General features: G+C 34.8%; 1 protein-coding gene across 2 annotated transcripts in view; it reads left to right on the top strand.

The window, feature by feature from the left end:
• The window catches only part of LOC136832721 (FMRFamide receptor-like), a 108498-nt gene that overhangs the window by 34653 nt on the left and 51345 nt on the right, over positions 1 to 22500 (top strand). Inside the window, exon 2 of one of the 2 annotated variants that reach the window (XM_067094238.1) lies at positions 20534 to 20843. In XM_067094238.1, the coding sequence (XP_066950339.1) occupies positions 20563 to 20843 (281 nt within the window). In that variant the 5' untranslated portion in view covers positions 20534 to 20562. The remainder of the gene's footprint in view (positions 1 to 20533; positions 20844 to 22500) is intronic. The other variant, XM_067094228.1, reaches the window with a different exon arrangement.

The following is a 22500-nucleotide window of genomic DNA, read 5'->3' as shown; positions in this document are numbered from 1 at the left end:
TATAATATATAACAACACACTTGGCTGAATGGTACAGCTCTTGGCAAACGCTCATTAGGACTGCAGGTTGCTTCCTGTAAACCCTCTACCAGTTCCAAGCAGTTGTATTTGGAAACCAGCATTGTCTGGTTCAAGAAAAAGGGCGTGAGGCTAACAGCCTCATTCCCAAAGACTTGGTAAAAACTTAAGGCTGATCCTTTCATGATGTAAGAACTCTGCAGTTACAAAGTCACTTGGTTTACTATTATATGTATCTTCACGAATAAAGTGATTTCAGTTGTCAAAAAAAGGCAGATATAAATGCAAATTTCTGGGATAAGCAAGTAGGCTAATTTTAAAAATGGCAGTGTTGACTGGGGACAGTGACGAGAAATTGTAGACACCAAGCAAAAGAGTTTAAAAATGTTTACTAGAGAAAAAGACTTGAAACTGAATATTAGCAATAGTTAAGCAAAGCCATGAGTCTAAACATGAATGGTGGAAGAACTGAAGAGGTTGATTTATATAGGCATTTGGGTGAAATGCCCGATAATGGCAGCACGAAGGAAGAGAAGAGTCACAGAATAAGTGGCATAGCAAGGAAAGTAGGAGGGTGTGCACAAAAGATTTGACAATGAATTGGAGAGTCTATGGAAGTGTAAGAAGGAATGTGCGAAGCGATTTGCTGAGCCAGTTCGCTTTTTTGAAAGTAAAGTGAGTGTTGATTATGAATAAAATTGAAAAATGGTTGAAACTGTTGAGATCAATTGCTTGTGGAATTGTGGAATTGTGGAATCCATATGTGGAATGAAGGGAACTGTAAGGCTGAGAAGTGTGCAGATATAAAAAAAGAAGAAAAGTAGTAAAAGGGTTAATGGAGGTGCAAAAGATGCATATGAGCGTTTTGAGAAATTATGGTTATGTAGAGAGAACGGATAGGAAAGCATATGATTCGGAAGTGTTTGGAGAAAGGAGAGAAGGATGAGCTGGTAAGTGTTGAGCAGATACTATGAGGTTTTTAGAATGGAAGACGTTTATTATCCAGGAAGCGAGAAAGTTCTTGCAAGGCAGGGTCAGTGGTGCATAATATAAAGGTGGGTTTGACGCTCTGCTGGTGACCCTTCTTTGCAGGTGTAAAATACAGCTCATGTTGTGGGAGTTTCTTGGAAAGACGGTTCGATCTTAATTCAGCAACTTTTGTCTACTTCATGTTTTTGAGCCAATTGTGTTAGGGGAATGTTTGATATATATATATATATATATATATATATATATATATATATATATATATATATATATATATATATATATATATATTCATGAAGCTACAAATGTTGTTTAATATAAAATTCACGCTATCTCAGGAATATCCCCATGGTGAATGATCACCGAAGGGGAATTTGTATGTGATAAATGGATCGGTACTGCCGGGTCTCGATCCCACGACAGTTTCCTTCCAACAACTCCAGTCGACGGTCTACCCACTGATATATATATATATATATATATATATATATATATATATATATATATATATATATATATATATGTCCACATAATTATTAATTGAAATGTATACAAGAGCAGTCAAAGAAAAAAAAGCTACGTAAAGCATTTATGATTATTATTAAGCATAGCCAAACTTCCCTGACTTAGTTGTTAGAGACATGTTTAAGAATACCTTCAACAAATATTGTCTGAAGAATTTTCTGCAGCTTTAGATGTTCCAGTCCTTACCATACGCGGTAAAAGTGTAGGTTGTCGACTGCATGATCATATTTCAAAGGTTGATGACCACGATGGAAAAATGATTGCAGATGATGGGTCCAAATATTGATCACATGACATGCAAGTTTCCTTAATGAAAAATCAGTAAGAACTCTTTCAAAACATTTGAACTTTTCTTTTTAATGAAGTGGAAAATACATAAAAAAGGTTTAATATCTTATAACGAATGATTAAATCAATCTTATTTTGGGGGGTATGACAAATTTCAATTAACCGAAACAGGAATTCGCTTATCGCCATACCTTACGACTTTATTATCTGAAAAATAATTCTGCTCCATTTTAATTCCTCAATTCTCTGTCAAGATACTGACTCCACCAATCACTTCTATTGGTCCCCAGACAATCGTTTTAGATCCTTATGAGTCAGAGGCAAATCGGATTTCGTTTCGGTCTGAAGATATAAGTTGCATTTTCTTCTACAACTTTCCCATGGCTATATAATGTGGATAAATTTGTTCGTCTCAGCATTTAATAAGGCACCTCTCTCTCTCTCTCTCTCTCTCTCTCTCTCTTTGTATATATATACATAAATATACATATTATATATATATTTGTATATATGTGTATATTCATAAATAAATATACATATATATGTGTATGTATATATAGATGTCTATATGAATATATATATATATATATATATATATATATATATATATATATATAGAATCTACTGGTCGAGAAGTTAAGAGGGCATTGTGGCTATTAGAATTACACACACACACACACACACACACACACACACACACACACATATATATATATATATATATATAATATACAATATTTTATTAATATATTTTAGGAGTGTAACTCCCAACTGAAGTGTGTCTAATTGTAGCTGACTGAGTTTGACTGTAGCTATATTTAGTCTGTGTAGAGTTGGTTTTCAAGTCAAAATGCTATTAGTATTTAAAAGCTGAATACTTTCATTATGTTACAGAATGGTAAAAAAACAATGTAACAAAAAGAAATTGTCAGAGTGATGGATGGGACTGAGCCTACAACAAAAATGTCTATACTTTCCACTAAAAACTTACCAATAGATGTAACGTACAAGGGATACATGATTTTTAGTACCATGCAGACACATGGCAAATGGCTTTTCCAGTTATTTAGGTTTTAGTGTTTTTAAAGCCAGCTGTCGAGCATTAAAACATAAGAAAATAAAACTAACATATTCATGATCTTCGGTGAAGTACTTATCCGTCAGTTTCCCTGCACGGATGCACTAATATATATATATATATATATATATATATATATATATATATATATATATATATATATATATATATATATATATATATATATATATATATATATATATATATATATATATATATAGATATATTTTATTTCTATATATATATATATATATATATTTATATATATATATATATATATATATATATATATATATATATATATATATATATATATATATATATATATATATATATATATATATATATATATATATATATATATATATATAAAATATACATGGTTTTCCTTTATTCAGGGCGGCCTACGTTTCGAGATCCTATTGTAAAATCAAATACTTAAGATTTAATTATGTACATTCATGCAAATAATAATAGGATGTCATTTAAACAGGATGGCATCTAACGGATATTATATTTAAAAGGCAGTTATCAATATCCAATAATTTTCTTTGAGTGTCAGTTATTCCCGAGCGATAGTGAATTGGATATTAAACGATATTTGTGCCAGCTAATATATGTTAACATAAGAAATCTCATATTTTTATTTGTACATATCCTAAATCTTCTTGCTGTATTTGTATATTTTACTTTGTATTTTTAGCCTTGAGGATGAGACAAGGATCTCGGAAACGTATTACCTGAATAAAGAAAACCATGAGATATATATATATATATATATATATATATATATATATATATATATATATATATATATATATATATATATATATTGTAATATATGTACATTCATAAATATATTGTTTAAACAGGATGGCATCAACGGATATTATATTTAAAGGCAGTTATCAATATTAATTCTTTGTAGTGAATTGGATATTAAACGATATTTGTGCAACGGAATGCTCTAAAATGGCTGACAGTAATACAAAATGCATGAGAGCAATGGAAAGAATTGGGATACAAACATTAATTATTACTTTACATCAAGTTACTGCAAGGCATAACTATACTTAGTTAACAATTAACAATGTTTAATTATTAACAAATAATAGCAACAGCTCACAAATCAGGGGCACACGTGGGTAAACAATAAAGAGTACCGTATATAGTTATTTGACAGTGCTGTAAAGGTGAAATTCCTTTGTTTCGTTGCTCGTGGTGGGTCCAAGTGACGAATGAAAGTATGAGCTGAGATTTGCCCTATGTCACACATGATAAAGGCATCCATCTGAAAGAGAGAGGTGTCAAATTAACCATAGGACTAGCATGAAGTAAAGGCCTAACTATATACCATCAAGCTATCCTAACTCACTGCAATATCACTCCTGAATGCTTAAAGATTGCTCTAACCACTCGGGCGGGCATATGGATGGTACAGCCAGTCAAGAGACGTTTTACTATCACTTTCTTAATCTGGAAATTAACTAAGTATGCAAATGGTGGGTGGCTTTGGTGTAGAAGAGTTGTATGGGGTCCAAGGTGGCACATATAGTGACAAAGGGAAAGAGAGGGATACACGTGGGAGGCCACGGGGGGAATTTGGGAAGGTTTCTTGATAAAGTAAAGAAAATAGATTATAGGTGAAGGAAAATGGGCCAAATTCCTGTGTATGGCTTAGATTTACCTTGGGTATCCAAAATGATCAAACCTTTTTGAGTTGGGTCACAGAATTAGTGTCACGTTGCACGAGGCAAATGGCGGTCTCTGTTAAGAAGAGTGGGAATTTATGTCCACTTGAGAAGGCTCCTAACAGCAGAATACCCCAATCTCCTGGTCCATGGTTCTCTGAACTGGCCCAGGGTTGCCTCAGGGCAACTTTCACAAGATGGCGGCAGCTGTGCACACCATTCCATTAAGCTTAAAAAGCACAGAGATCTCGGCATCAGAGAGAGTGGATAAAAGGAGGGGTTACTGAGAGAGAGGTATGCTGGGTTGGACGCCATTACACTCTATTTGCACTAGTCGGCCATCTTACATGGATTCGATTGCTAGGTTAAGCCCAATGGCCCATAAGAATATATATATATATATATATATATATATATATATATATATATATATATATTTTGTATATATGTTTTAAATATAAATTTATTTGTGTGCGTGTATGTGTGAGTATTAGCCCTTCATTAACAAAATATTAGATCAAGTTACAATCACGCAAACAGGAACATAGCCAACCAAAGTAATAAACTAAAGGAAGCTGCGAGCTGTGGAATGTGGGTCTCTATGTCTGTTTTATACCGTCACTTATTCATATCTTTAGTGGACGGCTCAGGGGGATTCCACGGGAACCAGGACAGCATGAATAGCTTATAGATACCTGCCAACTCTCACGGATGAAAAATACTTCTAATAAAAGTGTCAGGAGTTCGAGCGATTAAAATATGAATCTCCGTTGTGAATTTTTTATTTCTTTGCCAGAGGCATCGAAAATTGGGGTCTCGTCATCCACGTTTCAAGATGCCATCTAACTTAAGCATAGCTAATACCTTTGCTATGTTTAAGTCAGAGGGGAAAAAGATTGTCGCCCAACACAGAAAGAAGTCGGCTTTAATACAAGCCATGAAGAAAAGAAAATTAATGTTACAGAAAGGGAAAGAAGAGTTGTTACACATTGATAGAATTAAATGGTTTATGATTCTGTTGACGTGTCACATCATTACCCAAGTCTAATTATTAATTGCACTCTACATGTCTCTTGGTTGTGATAGACATCCATCTAGATAACGTCCGCTTAAGTGATATGTCGTTTTATCTGGTTTACCGTGAACTTCTCGTTTCACTCCAGTGGTTATTCTTTCGTTGTTGTCTAGCGAATTGCCTTTTAAATTATCGTATGGCCTCATCATTTGCGCTATGTTTATTTACATTTTCTAGGTGCAATTTAAAATGTTTAAAAATTGTTACTGTTACTACAGTTCTTCTAATACTGTTTGAGTGTAGCCGTTTATTATGATAAAACTTCTTATCCCGTTTATCTTAATTTCGTGTACCGTATTGTCTCTGCATTATTTATCTCTGTATATGGCCCTGAGCTGAAATTATTATTATTATTATCTTATCATCTTCATCACGGGCCTGTTTCAAATACGTTTGCGCGCCACTCAAAAAATCGATAACCGCCATTTCTTGCCTTCACTCTGATAAACCATTAACACTTTCCCCCTTTTTCAAGTTATTATTCCTGCTGGAGGAAAACCACGTAGAAACTGTTCAAAACTATTATTAATTTCGACGTGATATCAAAAAGCTTCACAGGCATCAACTATCTCCACATAAAGCTGACCTATTCCACGTAGAAATGGAAATCTATTAATTTTCATTTTTAGAAGTTTAAAATTTTTTTTTAGGTTTGCAAGCTTCGTACGAAGTTATATAATGTGTCTGATATAATTCTAAATCAAGTTTATTGTCGTTATAAAAAGAGGAAACTTATAGGAAATGCTATCTTAACCAAGTAAAAAATGCGCCGAAGTTTCTTCGGCGCAATCGAATTTTCTCTACGGCGTATAATGCTGTATGAAACTCTGAAGCCCCTTTTACACGGGTCAAGTAGAGAGGCAAGTCAAGTGAGCAAGCGGACTGCTTCTCTTTTGAAGGCAAGTAGCATAGGGCAAGTGCTTGTATACACAAAGCAAGTGAATCAGGCAACTAGCCTCTCAGTTTATGCTGTGCATTTGGAGCATCCACATACGTTCTTTGTTTTACAATGGATCTTACGAAGACTGTAATTAAAAATGTGTCCAAGTTATTTTATAGTGAGATGTTAGATATAACTGAGGAGGAGGTTACTCAAGAAAAGCGAATTTGGGTAAGGGAGGGAGTGGATAAAAAGGAGAAATGAACATGGGGCTTCAGCAACTCTTAAGAGAGCTGTATTGTGAAGATCCCAGTGAATATAGATCCTGCTTAAGGATGTCCCCAAGAGTTTTTGATAAGCTTCTTAATGCCGTTGGCCTGGAAATGCAGAAAAATGATACCTTGATGAGAGATGCATTACCAGCTAAAACCAAATTAGAGTTAACCCTCACATATCTAGCAACTGGACACTCATTCAGAAATCTGCAGAAATCGGGTTTCAGTTGCTTCAATTTCGAAGATTATCCCAGATGTTTGTGACACAATTTACAACAAGCTGCATGTATATATGAAAATTTAAGTTTTATTATGCCATTTTTTTTTACATCTTGTTTGTATCATGATTTGCTCTACCTTATTTTTGAAAAATAAATTACTTTTCTAGTACAAAAATAAAAAAAAATATATTTTCTGTAACAAAATAGAGTTTTACTTAAAAAAATAACAAAGAAATATTACTATAAACATTTATGCTTCAGTACAAAATTGTTGTTAACTTGTTGCAAAATGCATTTCTACTCTGGGACATAAATAATCTTTATTTGTTACAAAGTAAATAATTGTTCTGTTATAAAAATGAGAACATTCCTTTGTTACAAAAATAAGTTTCTCCTCTTTCCAAGAATCAGAACGGCTTTATTTGAAATATGTATAAACCCTTGCTGTAAAATTTGTTCTTAAAAAAATAAAAATCTGCTCCTATGCATTAAAAAGAAAAAAATAATTATAGTAATTCCTGTAAAATAAGTGAAAATATTTGCTTATTTCATGATTTATGGTGAATTATCATGGCAGGACAGAATGATTCATTAAAGATTAAAAACAGTGTCACTGAATTTTTATATAAAAATATATGTCTAGAAAAGATTAGTACGGTTTATTAGGTTAGGCCTAGGGATGTGCAGTGTTCAGCTACAAATTAAAGCACATATATAGCCTAATTTAGCCTAACATGTTTGATTAATAAATGTGCTCACAAATTACTTTGTGATGTTCGTTTCAGTGTTCCTTGTTTCATTATGTCTTTCATTAGTGGAAACCATTTAATTGCAGGCTTATACACATCTTGAATACCAGCACCAGATCTTTCTGACTGTTCTATTTTACTTTGTTCTTGCTTAAATGTTGTCCTTTAAACTTTTAATTTTCTGTTTTACATCATTAATTGTATAGTTTTCAATTTCCATTTTCTTTCATATGTCCATGAGAGCACTCTGTCATGCCGCCTTGTTTCCATATATTTCGATATGCATTTTCCACAAACACTCATGCTCCATATACGATAGTACAAACTTGCATGTTACATTTTCAGTCCACTTTGAGGGCATTTCTGAATATATAAAACAAAACGATGATGAGTAAAATAAAATTCCGGTACTATACATTCGGCACAACGTCTGTGCTGATCTTGCTGCAACTGAGCTGGAAATTCAAGTGCATGTTCACATGAGTCAAGTAGGTAGCAAGTAGAGTAACTTGCCAGTGGTGAATGGAGGGGAAGCAACTTGCCTCAAAATAGACCTCGTGTCTATTCACTTGACTTGCTCTTCTGCTTGACTCTCAACTTGCTTCTTACTTGACTTGCACAAAATATTGATCAAGTGTAATGTTTACACACGTCAAGTTACTTGAAGCAAGTTACTTGCACACTTGACTTGCCTTTCTACTTGACCCGTGTAAAAGGGGCTTTAGCCATGGCCCATGAAACTCTGCCCGGCCGTGTTGGCCTGTGTTGTTGCGTTGCCAGACGCACGATCATGGCTAACTTTAACCTTAAATAAAATAAAAGCGACCGAGGCTAGAGGGCTGCAATTTGGTATGCTTGATGATTCACATCTTAGGGCGAACAGAAAAAGTGAGGACGGACAGACAAAGCCATCTCAATGGTTTTCTTTTACAGAAAACTAAAAAAAGTTAAGTATATCTTAGTTCAACCAGACCACTGAGTTGATTAACAGCTCTCCTAAGGCTGGCCCGAAGGATTAGATTTTATTTTTGAATCTTTACGTGGCTAAGAACCAATTGGTTACCTAGCAACGGGACCTACAGCTTATTGTGGAATCCGAACCACATTATAGCGAGAAATGAATTTCTATCACCAGAAACAAATTCCTCTTGTTCTTCACTGGCCGGTCGGAGATTCGAACTCGCGACCAACAGAGTGGTAGCTGAGAACGGAACCCGCTCAACCCAGCGAGGAACTTACCATGAAACTTGCGTTAGCCATAAATCATTAGCAGAAATCTAGATTCAATATTTTGTGATCAAATATTTGATAATGTCACAGAAACTCCTTTATCTGAACAGTTCAACAACAGTGGAAGAAATCTGAAAGAAGTAACCTAACTTTGCAGAATACTAAAGTGTCCTGCGTTGACAGACGAAACCTGTGATCGATGTTAGAGCTAGAAACCTATAACGGCTTTTAAATACCAAGATCAGCAGCCCGCCAAAAATGGGGTTGTTAATGTCAGACACCATTAAACGATTCAATAATGATAGTAACAGCCTACAAAGTTGACTGACTACTGCTGTGTGAATATGTTATAAATGAATACTGTCTTAAATCTTTCGTAGTTTTCTTTAGCAGAGAATATATCCAAGCAGGCATTTTATGAGGAGAAAAATGCAAGTTTTTTTTACCTCGCCTTCAGTTACAGAGAATATATCCAAGCAGGCATTTTATGAGGAGAAAAATGCAAGTTTTTTTTTTACCTCGCCTTCAGTTACAGAAGGAGAAATAAAAACAAAAAATAGAGAAATATTTTTTGAGAAAGTGGCTCAATAATCTGAAACTCATCGTACTTTTCTGGAGATAGAAAAGAATAGGGAGTTTAAAACCTTTTTAAGAAACGAAGAAAAGGAACCATAATTCTTGCCGGAGGAGTGTCGATGCTGAATACGAAAAATCCTCGCGGATTCAATATAAAGATGTCATTATTTATTTTTCATCTCCGAAAACCTGTAAAGTCATCACCCTGAAATTGTATCAGCCGAAATAGTATTTATGAAGCGTTCCTTTGAAACACAAATACATGCACAGAGCTTCACAGCAGCTTATCTCAGCAAAAACATTATTTTAAAAGGTGTAAGAAACTGAGCTCCTTGCATAAAATAATTTTATTGTCATGTATTTCAAAGAGTTATCTGGTTTTCAGTAAATAAAAATAATTGAAGTTCACGTGAAGAATAAAGTGAATGTTACTTACCATTCGCTTAAAAAATCTGAACGATATTCAGAGAGGAAGCACCTAATCTATCCCTCCTTAAAATGCTTTGGAACAAGTGTAAAATGATTTCAGATCAAAATTACGTAAAAAGCTCCTCAGACTGATGCCCAAAAGCTTTTCGTTTATTTGAAAAGGCGCCAAGTATCGATCACGCAGATACACCGACCCGAGTCACGTGTAACAACTGATTGCATAAAGTGGGAAGGCGATCCATAAAAAGTCCCAATAAGATAATATCCAGCGAATCAACCTCCATCCATCACACAAACAAGGTTAAGTGTTTTAGGGATAATGGAGCAGAGGTAGGATCGCCTCCTGAAGCCCGAACCTGAAGCAGCGGGACGAGAAGAGACGAGACAGGACAGACGGACGGAGGGACGGACAGACGATCCTTTTCTGGCGAACCTCCGTCGGGGTAATTAGTTACCAATATGGGCCTCTGTCTTCCTTCATCTCATATTTAGTATTTGCCTCTTGTCATGCCACTTTTTTTTATGCCTATTTACATTAGTTTGGACACCTCACTCTAGTTTTTGTGATACCAGGAGTTTATTGGTGGGTGTTCGTTTTATGCTCGCAATGCACTTTAGATCTTTCTAACAGATACGTGAATATGCGGACACATGACATAATGATAGCTATTGTACGTTCGTATTTATGCACAAATAATGCTTGTACAGCAGACTCAAACACACACATACACACACACACACACACACACACACACACATATATATATATATATATATATGTATAAATATATGCATATACATACATACACACACATATATATATATGTATATATATATTGTGTCTGTGTGTGTTTACGGACAAACTACAAATAAGGTTAAATATCAAACTCACTCAAATTTGGGATAACATATACCGAAGGGAAACTTACAAGGGATGGGCGATCCCTCACCAGGGAGACTCGAACCACCGAATGGTTAGGGAACGACGACTTTTCACTGACGCTATCCATTCGGTTCCCATGGTGACTGATCGCTCATCCTTTATAAAACCCACTACGGTATACGTTATCCCAAGGTTGAGTTTATTTGATATTAAACGACATTCGTAGTTCAATGTTAGTGAATATGAAAAATGGCACGTTGTAGGTAAAAAAAAATCATAAGTATATGTATAATGTATGTGCGTGGGTGTGTTTGCATATGAATAGATAATGAATCCATGTTCCATTATATTTTTATATTGCGGAATGTATCCCTTTTATGTATTCCAAAACTGTGATTCGTATCGGCTCAATATACCTTTTCCGTCACACTTCGATTTATTCTACTTCAGCTACAAGGGCGAAGTGAGTTCGTCTGATTTCCCCAACTTTATCTCCATAGAAAAAGGTTCCTTGAGGCCACATTCTCTGCTCTGGGAAACCAGGGATAAATTACGTAACCACATTGTAGTTCCCAACTTCGATGGCTGTTGCTGACCCCGTCGATTCAGCGGACAGCGTTTCACGTTCACACACCCAAATTCAGTTAGTGCCTTAAAAAGGAGTGTCAGTCGTCACTCCTTTGCTACATAAATGGAAGGTTGTTGATCTGATATATAAAAGTCGTTAAAGGTTTTGGGTCGCAAAAGAATCTCAGGTTTCATCTGTCACCGCCGAACATTTCTATATATGTTAGTTAACACATTTGCAAATCTTAGTTCGCACCCCAAGAGAGCATTCAACGTCATTAACTCTGTTCTTATAACGGGGCTTCTATAACAGTGTCAAATATTAGCGATTAAAACATCAAAGTGACCAGTGTTATATGATTAGCTAAAAATTAGTGGTTTTTATTTAAAAGAAAAAGACTTCTATGCAGTGGGTCCAGTGTGTAGCAAACAGGCTACTGGTGTCACAGAGGCCACTCTTGTACACAGGCCGAAGGGTTAAGCCCGCTGCGCCTCTGTAGTGTAGACCCAAGCAGCGCATCACATCTCGCAGTCAGTCCACCGCAGTGGGTCTCTTCAGCTGGGCGAGCACTGGCTTAGCATCTCCGTCGTGAATTGCAAGCTGAAAATCGGAAAAATAACACACTAGAGCTACAGACTCTGGGGAAATATGCGTATGACACAGCGAGAGAATACCTGAATCCTGCTGAGGGGAACCCACTTGGATTCGTTTCTGGGGGAATCCTTTATGCCTTGGTTGGTCTTAAGAATGCATTAGGTACTTGAGGTTAGTCTTCTGTCATGGGCCACAGCCGAATATATATATATATATATATATATATATATATATATATATATATATATATATACATATATATACGTGTGAGTGTGTGTATTTGTAAGTATGTATGTATCTTTTTTCTGGAAGTTTTTCTTCATTTTCTTCCACAATCCACGGGCAAAACTTCAGATGCCTCCAGCACTTTTTCATTCTTCAGGAGGGACAAACAAAACTGTTTCAACGCTGCTATATTTATTAATTTCTCAGCCGACAACTGTTTCGACCTCCCGTGGTCGTCTTCATTGATAACCACAATGGAATTACATCCTAATACATAGCAGAGTTCAGCCGAAAAGTCATCGGCAAACAAGATTCAAAAATGAATTTTTTTTTGTCCCTTGTTGCGGCGGTCTTTGATATCTCGCGCAACGGTTCTGTTCGAACACATCAGATTCCGCTGAACAGTCTTTTCCTGTCATATGTTACAGGTTTAGTTAAAGCGCACTGGACGTGGCCCATTTGGTGATGTAACTGAATTATTTCTCCCTTTGTTTCATTGTTAAAGCAATAAATATGACCGTTTCATTGGGAATGTATATATCACTTTTGACAGATGACTAGTATGGAACGAGTTGAAAGTATACTTTATATATATATATATATATATATATATATATATATATATATATATATATATATATATATATATATATATATATATATATATATATATGTAGAGAGAGAGAGAGAGATTTGATACACACAGAGATATATATGTATTATGTATGTATGTATATACACATATATATATATATGTATGTATGTATGTATGTATGATAACATATGTCATGTATATATATATATATATGTATGTATATATATATGTATGTATATATATATATATATATATGATATATATAGGTGTCATATATATATATATATATATATATATATATATATATATATATATATATATATAATTGTGACACCTGCGTTATCAAAAGGGGAATATGCATTCACAACAAAACCATCACATCTATTGCTCTAACAATAAAACAAAGAGAGGAATTCAGTTGCCTGTCAACAAAATGGGCCACGTCCAGTAGACTGTAACTAAACCTATAACATATGACAGGAGAAGACCATTCAGCGGAATCAGATGTGCTCGAACACAACCGATGCAGAAGATATAAAAGTCCTCCCTATAACGGAACACCGGAATGGCTTCCATTTTCACCATCGACAGAATAATATATTCTTTTTTAACATTACCATCGTTATCGTCTATCCCAGTCGTCCCGAGGATGGGCAGGATCTTTAACGACCCAACACAGATATCCGGATCCCTCTTTCGCTAATTTTCGTCGTAGGATTCTCCGCCGGTTGTCCTTTCTGTCCTTGAGGTATACTCTTGGGATGCATTCCTTATGGAGGTACGTCCCATCCAAGTCATCCTCGATCTCTAAGGGGGGCATCACCTACCTTTCGCAAAGCATTGTAAGTACTCAGTAGGTGGTACAATGTACCTATAATGTACCACCTAAAATGTACTTACAGTGCTCTGTAGAAGGTACATTGTAGGTGATGCAGCGTACCAATCACATTGCAATGCCCACAGAACATTGTAAGTATATGGTACGTTGCATCGCCATCAATGTACTTTCTGCAGAGCTGTATATTGCAGGTGATACATTGCGTACCCTACAATGTACCCTCTGCAGAGTATTTAACATTGTACGACCTACAAGTACCACGTTCAGTGTACCATCTACACAGTACCACCTATAATATACCGGCAGTGTATCATCTACAATGTACAATGCTCTGCAGATGGTACATTGTAGGTGGTACAATATAACACCTACGATGCACAATGTTTGCAAAAGGTATTTTGTACCACCTGCGATGTACCTTCAGCAGAGCATTTGTAAGCGCTACTTGAGTTTTTTCTTTTATTTTTTAAAGCATTCCTCCAGCCTTACCTACATTCTTCATTTATTTGATCCATTATCTTTTGTCTCTTCCCTCTTAGCTGGCCAGCTTGTTTAGCTTTACCTTGGTCCATTTTCAGCTTCACGTCTTTGAAAATAAAATCCCCCCGGGCAACTCTGGGAGAATCTTCAAGACTGACTCGTTTGTCTGGTTAAACTAGTTTAGTAATAATAATAATTCCCAGGTTTTAAGCTACAATTCTCTCTTGAAACGACAGGAGATATTTGTGATTAATGGAAGGTAACGTCAATAACTTAAAAGCAGACAAAAAGTAGTTCGGACATATTTGAAGACAATCACGCAAACCCAAATTCTTGGTGGTGGTAGCCCTGGCCTCGAAGGAAATAAAATAAAATAAAAACAAAATGTACTAAAATATTACAGTATACATTATACTGTAGTAGGCCTTTCGAAACTTATGAAATCGTATGCCTACACTCCGTAAAGCAACAGAGTAACAGTAGGAAATTGTAGGACCGCGAAAATGGAAATATAATGAAATTACGCTGCGCTGATCACATTCACTACCAAAAATGGGAGCAGGAGAGGAGTTCCTACTCGCACGTTCACTCAATAGATATCCGTTGCTTCCGAGAAAAAACGAATAATATATAGCGCGTATTCAACGAATAGTAAAACTGCTGACGATATAGAAAAAAAAATCTCATATCTGATAAAAGTTTGAAGTGGAAAATATCGCATTCAACCCTAACCTAAATCGCTGTATATTACTTTTCACATAAGTCAACATTTCATAGTCTCGCTGCCATCACCATTTTCCATGGATTCAATGAGCCTTGTTAGTACATTGTTTCATGTGCCTAAGTTCCTCGTTGGAAGAGTCGGTAGAGTTCTCGGCTAGCACTCTGCTAGACCCGTGTTCGAGTCTCCGGCCAGCCAGTGAAGAATTAGAGGAATTTATTTCTGGTGACAGAAATTCATTTCTAGCTATAATGTGGCTCGGATTCCACAATAAGCTGTAGGTCCCATGCTAGGTAACTAATTGGTTCTTAGCCACGTAAAATAAATCTAATCCTTCGGGCCAGCCCTAGGAGAGCTGTTAATCAGCTCAGTGGTCTGGTTAAACTAAGGTATGCTTAACTTTTTTTTTCATGTGCCTAATCAACAGGCCATATATTTTTTTAAATATTGTTGCCATCCTGTAGGTTTGGATTAATTTCCTTGCGCCAAAGAACATACCTATATATCTAGACATATTATATATATATATATATATATATATATATATATATATATATATATATATATGTATATACGTATACATATACATAAGCATATATATATGTATGTATATACGTATATATATACATAAGCATATATATATATATATATATATATATATATATATATATATATATATATATATATATATATATATATATATATATATATATATATATCCAGTGAACATAGCTCTCACCTTCAGAAAAGTGTTAACTATTGCCCTAATCTTTTCCTGTTAGTGGCCTTCTTTCCATTGTCCCACGTGGCCTTTCTATCAATTCATTAATCATTCTAATCCTCCTGCTTTTTCAGTCCATTACCTTATCATCGCCCCTGCCAACTTACCCCTCTGAAGAAGCCTTCATCCCGTAAAACACGGCCAGACTTAGTGATTTTTCAATACTTTATCATATCCACAAACACTTTTCCCTGCACGAGCCTCTTCTTATAATCTGTTAAAGTAAATTTTCTCTTTTTTGCCCAAGTCCTTTTTGAGTCAGTATTTCAAGTGCCTATATAACTTCCCAATGCCATACATCTTGTGGATCCAGTTTTCCTGTCAAGAAGGTGCCACACTCTCAAAGACACTTTGGCGTCCTATACATCTCTGCTGTTGTAGTAAGCAGCTCCCTTGCTTTGTTTAAAAATTCCTTTGTCTCTGATGTTTATTTTCGTTTCGAACTCGCAGCTTCCATCAATAAAATCCATTGTTCCCCCACCCCTCTTCTCATGTGCGTTAAAGCTGTTCTTTATCTTCTTAGCTTTTCATTTAATTAATATCCTCTCCTCTGACTTTCCTCAATTAATGTATTCAGTTCCTTTTGCAGTCTTTGTACTTGTTGTCAAAGCCGAATCCTACGCGAAGTAGAAGTCATTCGTTACACCTGAAATATGGTTCCTAAATGTCTTGGCTTTTCTTATCAATTGTATATTCATACTTACCATTTTCCAGTATATAAATTTATAAAACCTACATATAAATAAACACTAAGGTATTTAAACACGAGGATTATGATTTTCTGTATATATACATATATATATATATATACATATATATAGATATATATGTGTGTGTGTGTATTTGCATATATATCCACAACAAAAGTATGATTGTAGCAATGACAGTTACTTTATAGTTTGCTCTTGAGCCACCCGTTTAAAGGAAACAACATAAATTTGAATATATACATATATATATATATATATATATATATATATATATATATATATATATATATATATATATATATATATATATATATATATATATATATATATAGTCATCTAATTTTCGAGGACATGACACTGGAAACATACTCCAAAAAACAATTTTCTCTTAAGTATACATTTCATCTGGACATTAAGTTCTCAGATAGAGAACATGTCCAGAAAGTTATGGAGAGGAGGATGGTAATACTTCCACGCAGAATCATAAACATAAGTTTTTATATCCTAGTAATCGTTACCTGTAGCATTAACGTCAAATATCTTTGTTTCCCAACCATGCCATTATTCGAATCCTGGTCGGCCCAGAAACACTTATCAGTTATGATTCGTCCTGGGTGTAGGTTATCCCCGAGGGATGATGTGTTCGAAATCAAACATTATTTTTGGCTTAAAATTTGTGAATATGAAAAAGTCACGCTGGTAAAAGTGATAAATAAATAAATGTATAACAGTATGTATATACAGTATATGTATATATATATATATATATATATATATATATATATATATATATATATATATATATATATATATATATATATATATATAAGGGCATCCATGTGGAGGAGAGGAGAGATATACGTACATATATACATAGTAATTAATTATCTATGTATTAAGGAAATATTCGCCCCAAATGGCTCAGAAAATGAAGGCTATCATAAAGAAAGAAGCCGGACTAAGAACGGCGTAGCCCAGAAAGCAACATTCGTATCAAATGACAATGGCCAGTGCAGCGGAAAAGATACGAAAGCTTATGGGACTGCGAGGTTGGTAATTTAAGTTCGTAAAACGTTGAGGCAAGAATTTCGGGAAACCAAAGAAGAACCATGGCTATGGCGAGAGTGCATGAATGGTGTAAATTGGTTAATGAAAGATCGGTGCGTTGATTGAAATTATCCTTGGAAAACAAAGTGGAGATAAGTCACGATAAAGGAAGTAATTAGGGGGGAAAAGGAGTTTGCCAAAAAATGTGGCGTTGCAGAAGTTTCAATTCCTCGATGTTTAAGAATCATCGAAGAGTAGTGCAAAAAGTGTTAACAAATCACGAAGAATAAAAGAAAGAAAAATTCACCCAATTAATATTGAGAACATATTTCTTATCTCTGGAATTAATTGAATTTCTAAAGGAGACTACATACAACCCACATTAGGTGAAGGTGCGGTGAAGACCTTTACCTTTGTTCTAGTTAATGTCTTGATGGAATTTTGGTGTTGTAGCTCCCGGGTGCTTCAAAGAAAAGGAAAAAGAAGAAGAGAGACTAAAAGGTGTTTTGGAGACAAGGATGATTTAATTACTCGTATAGGGTTTGTAAAGCCACACTATTAGTGATTTCAGTTACGTTACTTCATGAAGTTGTAGTAACAGTAGTATTAGGCGGTAGCAGGAAGTCTGGGTAAAACATTTGACAAAAAGTATATAAAAAGAAGAAGGCATATCAAAAGAGATAGCATGTGAGACAGAAATACAGCTAAAATTAAAACGCTCAGAAGTCTAGAAAGTTGCGAATATCATAAAAGAGGAAAAGATAACAAAATTAACCAGACAGTCCAAGCGAAGAGTCTAAACTTATAGCGGGAATGTTTGAGACACAGGAGGAACATCATTTCTCAGCAAATGTTTTAACAAAAGAGAGGATTCTTATCGTACATTTGGAAGGAAGATTTAAAGAAGCAGACATTAAAGCACGGAGTGGCACTCTTGAGGGACGAGAAAAGGTAGAACCCCCAGTTAATGCGTTCTTGGAAATAGAGAAAATTAAGATAAAAGCGCACATAACAGACGAGGCTCCGCTTGGAGAGTGCATGTGTGTGTGTGTGTGCATGCGCGTGTATTTTGCATGCGCGCTCAGGTTAGCAGACTCCGTAGATGAGAGGAAGCAAGGGAAGACGGATCTTTTATGTATTAGAAGCAGAAGGGCTGCAGAGGGAAATGAAAGTACAATTGGTGGTTAGACACTCGGAGACTGAACCGACAGTTCTGTGAAGACAGATAAGCAGTTGAAGGGTCACTTGTGAATGGGAGAGAAAATTAAATTGTAATATTTTACTGCTGAAACTCTGTGAGAACATGCCCATGCGGATTTCCTAAGTAGCGAACTGGACATTAAACGCCATTTGTACAATATTTATATATATATATATATATATATATATATATATATATATATATATATATATATATATATATATATATACATATACATATATATATTTATATATATATATATATATATATATATATATATATATATATATATATATATATATACATTATATATATATATATATATATATATATATATATATATATATATATATATATATATATATATATATATATATACATATACTTGACCCTGAGGAGGTGTGGAAAATACACGAAAGCGCTTGGTCAACTCCTTTCATTCCTTCCTTCAGCTCTAGACAATATATAATATATATATATATATATATATATATATATATATATATATATATATATATATATATATATATATATATATATATATATATATATATATATATATATATATATATATATATATATATATATATACTCCTTTTGTATGGGGCAGCTGCTTCTCAGGGCGATAGCGTTCCTGTTTCGTAGCAATTCTTCAGGGATGAGGTTGGGTAGCCTAATGGACTTTTTTTCTGTATTTCGTTGAAATCTCTAATGCTCGGATTCACGGTTCAGTGTAATCTTTTTCATCCGGTTTTCGAATATTCATTTACCCTCTGTCTTGAAGAATCTACAAAGTCTGTACCCCCGTAAGGGGTCCGTGCTGTCAGTACACCCCACGCGGTGGAATGTAGGCATTACTAAAGTGTGTCCACAGCGTCCCTTCGGCCCCTCAGTTGCACCGGTCTTTAGCTTTTTGCTTTACCTCCATTCTCGTTTCTTTTCTTCAGTCTTGCTTTTCAACCTTTCCATGACTGAGCTTTCTCCCACTTCCACCTCTGGAGCCTTGTACTTCACCTCCTTTATTTTCTGGATCTCTGTATCTTGTTCCCCAACCGCTCCAACTCCCTCTTTTAACTGGCCTAAGCTCTGAATGGCCGAAAGCGCCCCAGTAGTTGGCTGGGCAGCCTAAATCTCATAAAGCTTATAAAAGGTCCGTAGTTTCCGTCAGAGTTAATCCCCACTCTTCACCTTCCTTATACGCACACACACATACACACATACATGTATGTATGTATATCTGTATCCATATGTATATACATATACATATATATATATATATGTATATATATATATATATATATATATATATATATATATATATATATATACATATATATATATATATATATATATATGTATATCTGTATCCATATGTATATACATATACATATACATATATATATATATATATATATATATATATATATATATATATATATTCCATCATATAAGTCCCTATATATCCTATTTTATATATATGTATATGCAAATATATACATATATATATATTATATATACTGTATATATATATATATATATATATATATATATATATATATATATATATATATATATATATATATATATTATATAGACTAAATTGTTCCTGCTCTTTTAGGAATTGAACCCAAGAACTCTTGTGGTGCATAGTGGATATATTGGTATAAATAACTTAAAGAATGGATATTTGGAAATTTCACTACCTTTATGGGACGAAATATAAGAAATATAGACACACAGAGCTTGATAAACGCATGTGAAAACGATATCAATTTAAAGTTACTAAAATACAATTTCGTATTCTCTAGTGGTTTTCCCTTCTCTATTTTTCATTCGCATCCACTTTTTTATTAATGTTTTTTTTCCAGGTAGCTCCATAGCTCATCGTTCAGGGGAAATGACCAGGAACTCGACCTCATTGCTAGCAATGAAGATGGACGATCAACCAGCCTCCAGCCACGTCACAGAAGGCCCCGAATTGGAGGTCACCCTGGCCACAGCCGAAAATCAGACATATCAGGACATGCTGGAAACCCTGTGCAATCAGTCTTACAATAAAGTCAACGCCACCGCCCCTTCCCCAAAGCTGTTTGTGTTCACTGTGTACGGGGTGCTCCTGACGACCGTAGGCTTATTGGGAATCGCTGGAAATCTCATTTCGATCACTATACTGTCCAGGCGAGTGGCTTTCATTATGTCTTCTTTGGTTTTCACTGTTAAATGTATCGTTTTGTTTATATCTTGAACCTTCCTTTGAGGTGTTCTGGCAGAGAAAGGGTTACAAAGGGTTGCCTTTGAGGGTTTTTTTCTATGCAGCACAAGAAAACTGATTTATATAACAATCTCCCAATAGCACGAGTCACTAAAATGGCGAAGAAATCTTCAATAGTGTAAATGCATAAATACAAATATTTTTAATATATATCTACATTTACATCATTGTGGATTTTTCACCAAAACTGATTTAAATATTAACTTTCACCAACCAAATATCTCTTAAACGAAGAGATTTTTAAAGAAAAATACCTCCATGAAGAAGATCTTCGTCAACATTTTCCTTATAAAAATCCAGAAATGTTCGAATGAGACATCTAATTTCTTAACCGTCAGTTTTTAAAAAATGATTTAGTAGATAAAACTGATTCCTCACCGACTTCATTATGGGCGATTGACCACACCCGACGTGACCTCATTCATTTTCATGGATCCCGATGCATCAATTATTCTAAACTCGTTTACATGAAATGCAACCGTAATCGAATTGTTAAGCATCCGGCCTGGGGGCAACATTTGTCATTTTGCACTTTTATTTGGGCAAATAACTAAAAAGTTACACCTCAACAAAATTATTCGTATAACACAATTCACCGAACTTGATTTGATTTTACCGTACCCGAAGTGCACTTGGTTTTGTATGGAGATTTGTATAGTTTAGCAGATAAAGGCTGAATCCCCCCCTTCCATTTCCATCCGAAGCGTGAAGACAGAAGCCATTGTCTTATAGTGAAGTACTCCGGAATCCCTTTACGGAGTTTCCAAATGGCTTGAGCGGTTTAGTAATGCGAGAGTTGCGCTCTGCAGCCTTCGCTGTCCGGGTAGAAATCTTTTTATCAGCACGGTCTTCATATCTGTCTATCTATCCGTATGTATGTATGTATGTATGTATGTATGTATGTATGTACTCAAGGAGTGTATGTATGTATGTGTTCTTCCCGGAATGTATATATGTATGTACTTCCCAGAATGTATGTATTTATATATGTACTCCCGGAATGTATGTATTTATGTATATATGCATGTATGTATGTATGTACTCACAGGAATGTGTGTATGTATGTATGTACTCCAGGAATGTATGTATTATTCCCGGAATGTATGTATGTATGTACTCCCGGAATGTATGTATGTATATGTGCATGTATGTTTCTACTCCTAGGAGTGTATGTATGCATGTATTCTAGGAATGTATGTATGTATGTATATATGCATGTATGTATGTACTTCTAGGAATCTATGTACGTATGTACTCCAGGAATGTATGTATGTATGTATGTACTGTACGTATGTACTCCCCGTGATCCCTCTACGGAATGAATGTATATATGTATTTATGCATGTATTATGCATGCATTCCCGGGAATCCCTTTACGGATTGTATTGTATGTATGTATGTATGTATGTATGTATGTATGTATGTATGTATGTATGTATGTACTCCCCGGAACCGCTTTATGTAAGTATTCATGCATGTACAGTATATAAAAAAGAGAACTTTCTTTCTTAATATTACCTGGTATCCTGCCAGGATACCATAAGCGTATATCCCGTCTTAAAT

Source organism: Macrobrachium rosenbergii, chromosome 4 (genome assembly GCF_040412425.1).
Source record: "Macrobrachium rosenbergii isolate ZJJX-2024 chromosome 4, ASM4041242v1, whole genome shotgun sequence".
NCBI classification, from domain to species: Eukaryota; Metazoa; Arthropoda; class Malacostraca; order Decapoda; family Palaemonidae; genus Macrobrachium; species Macrobrachium rosenbergii.
Note: the sequence above shows the minus strand (reverse complement) of the source record. Positions and strands in the feature narration are given on the sequence as shown.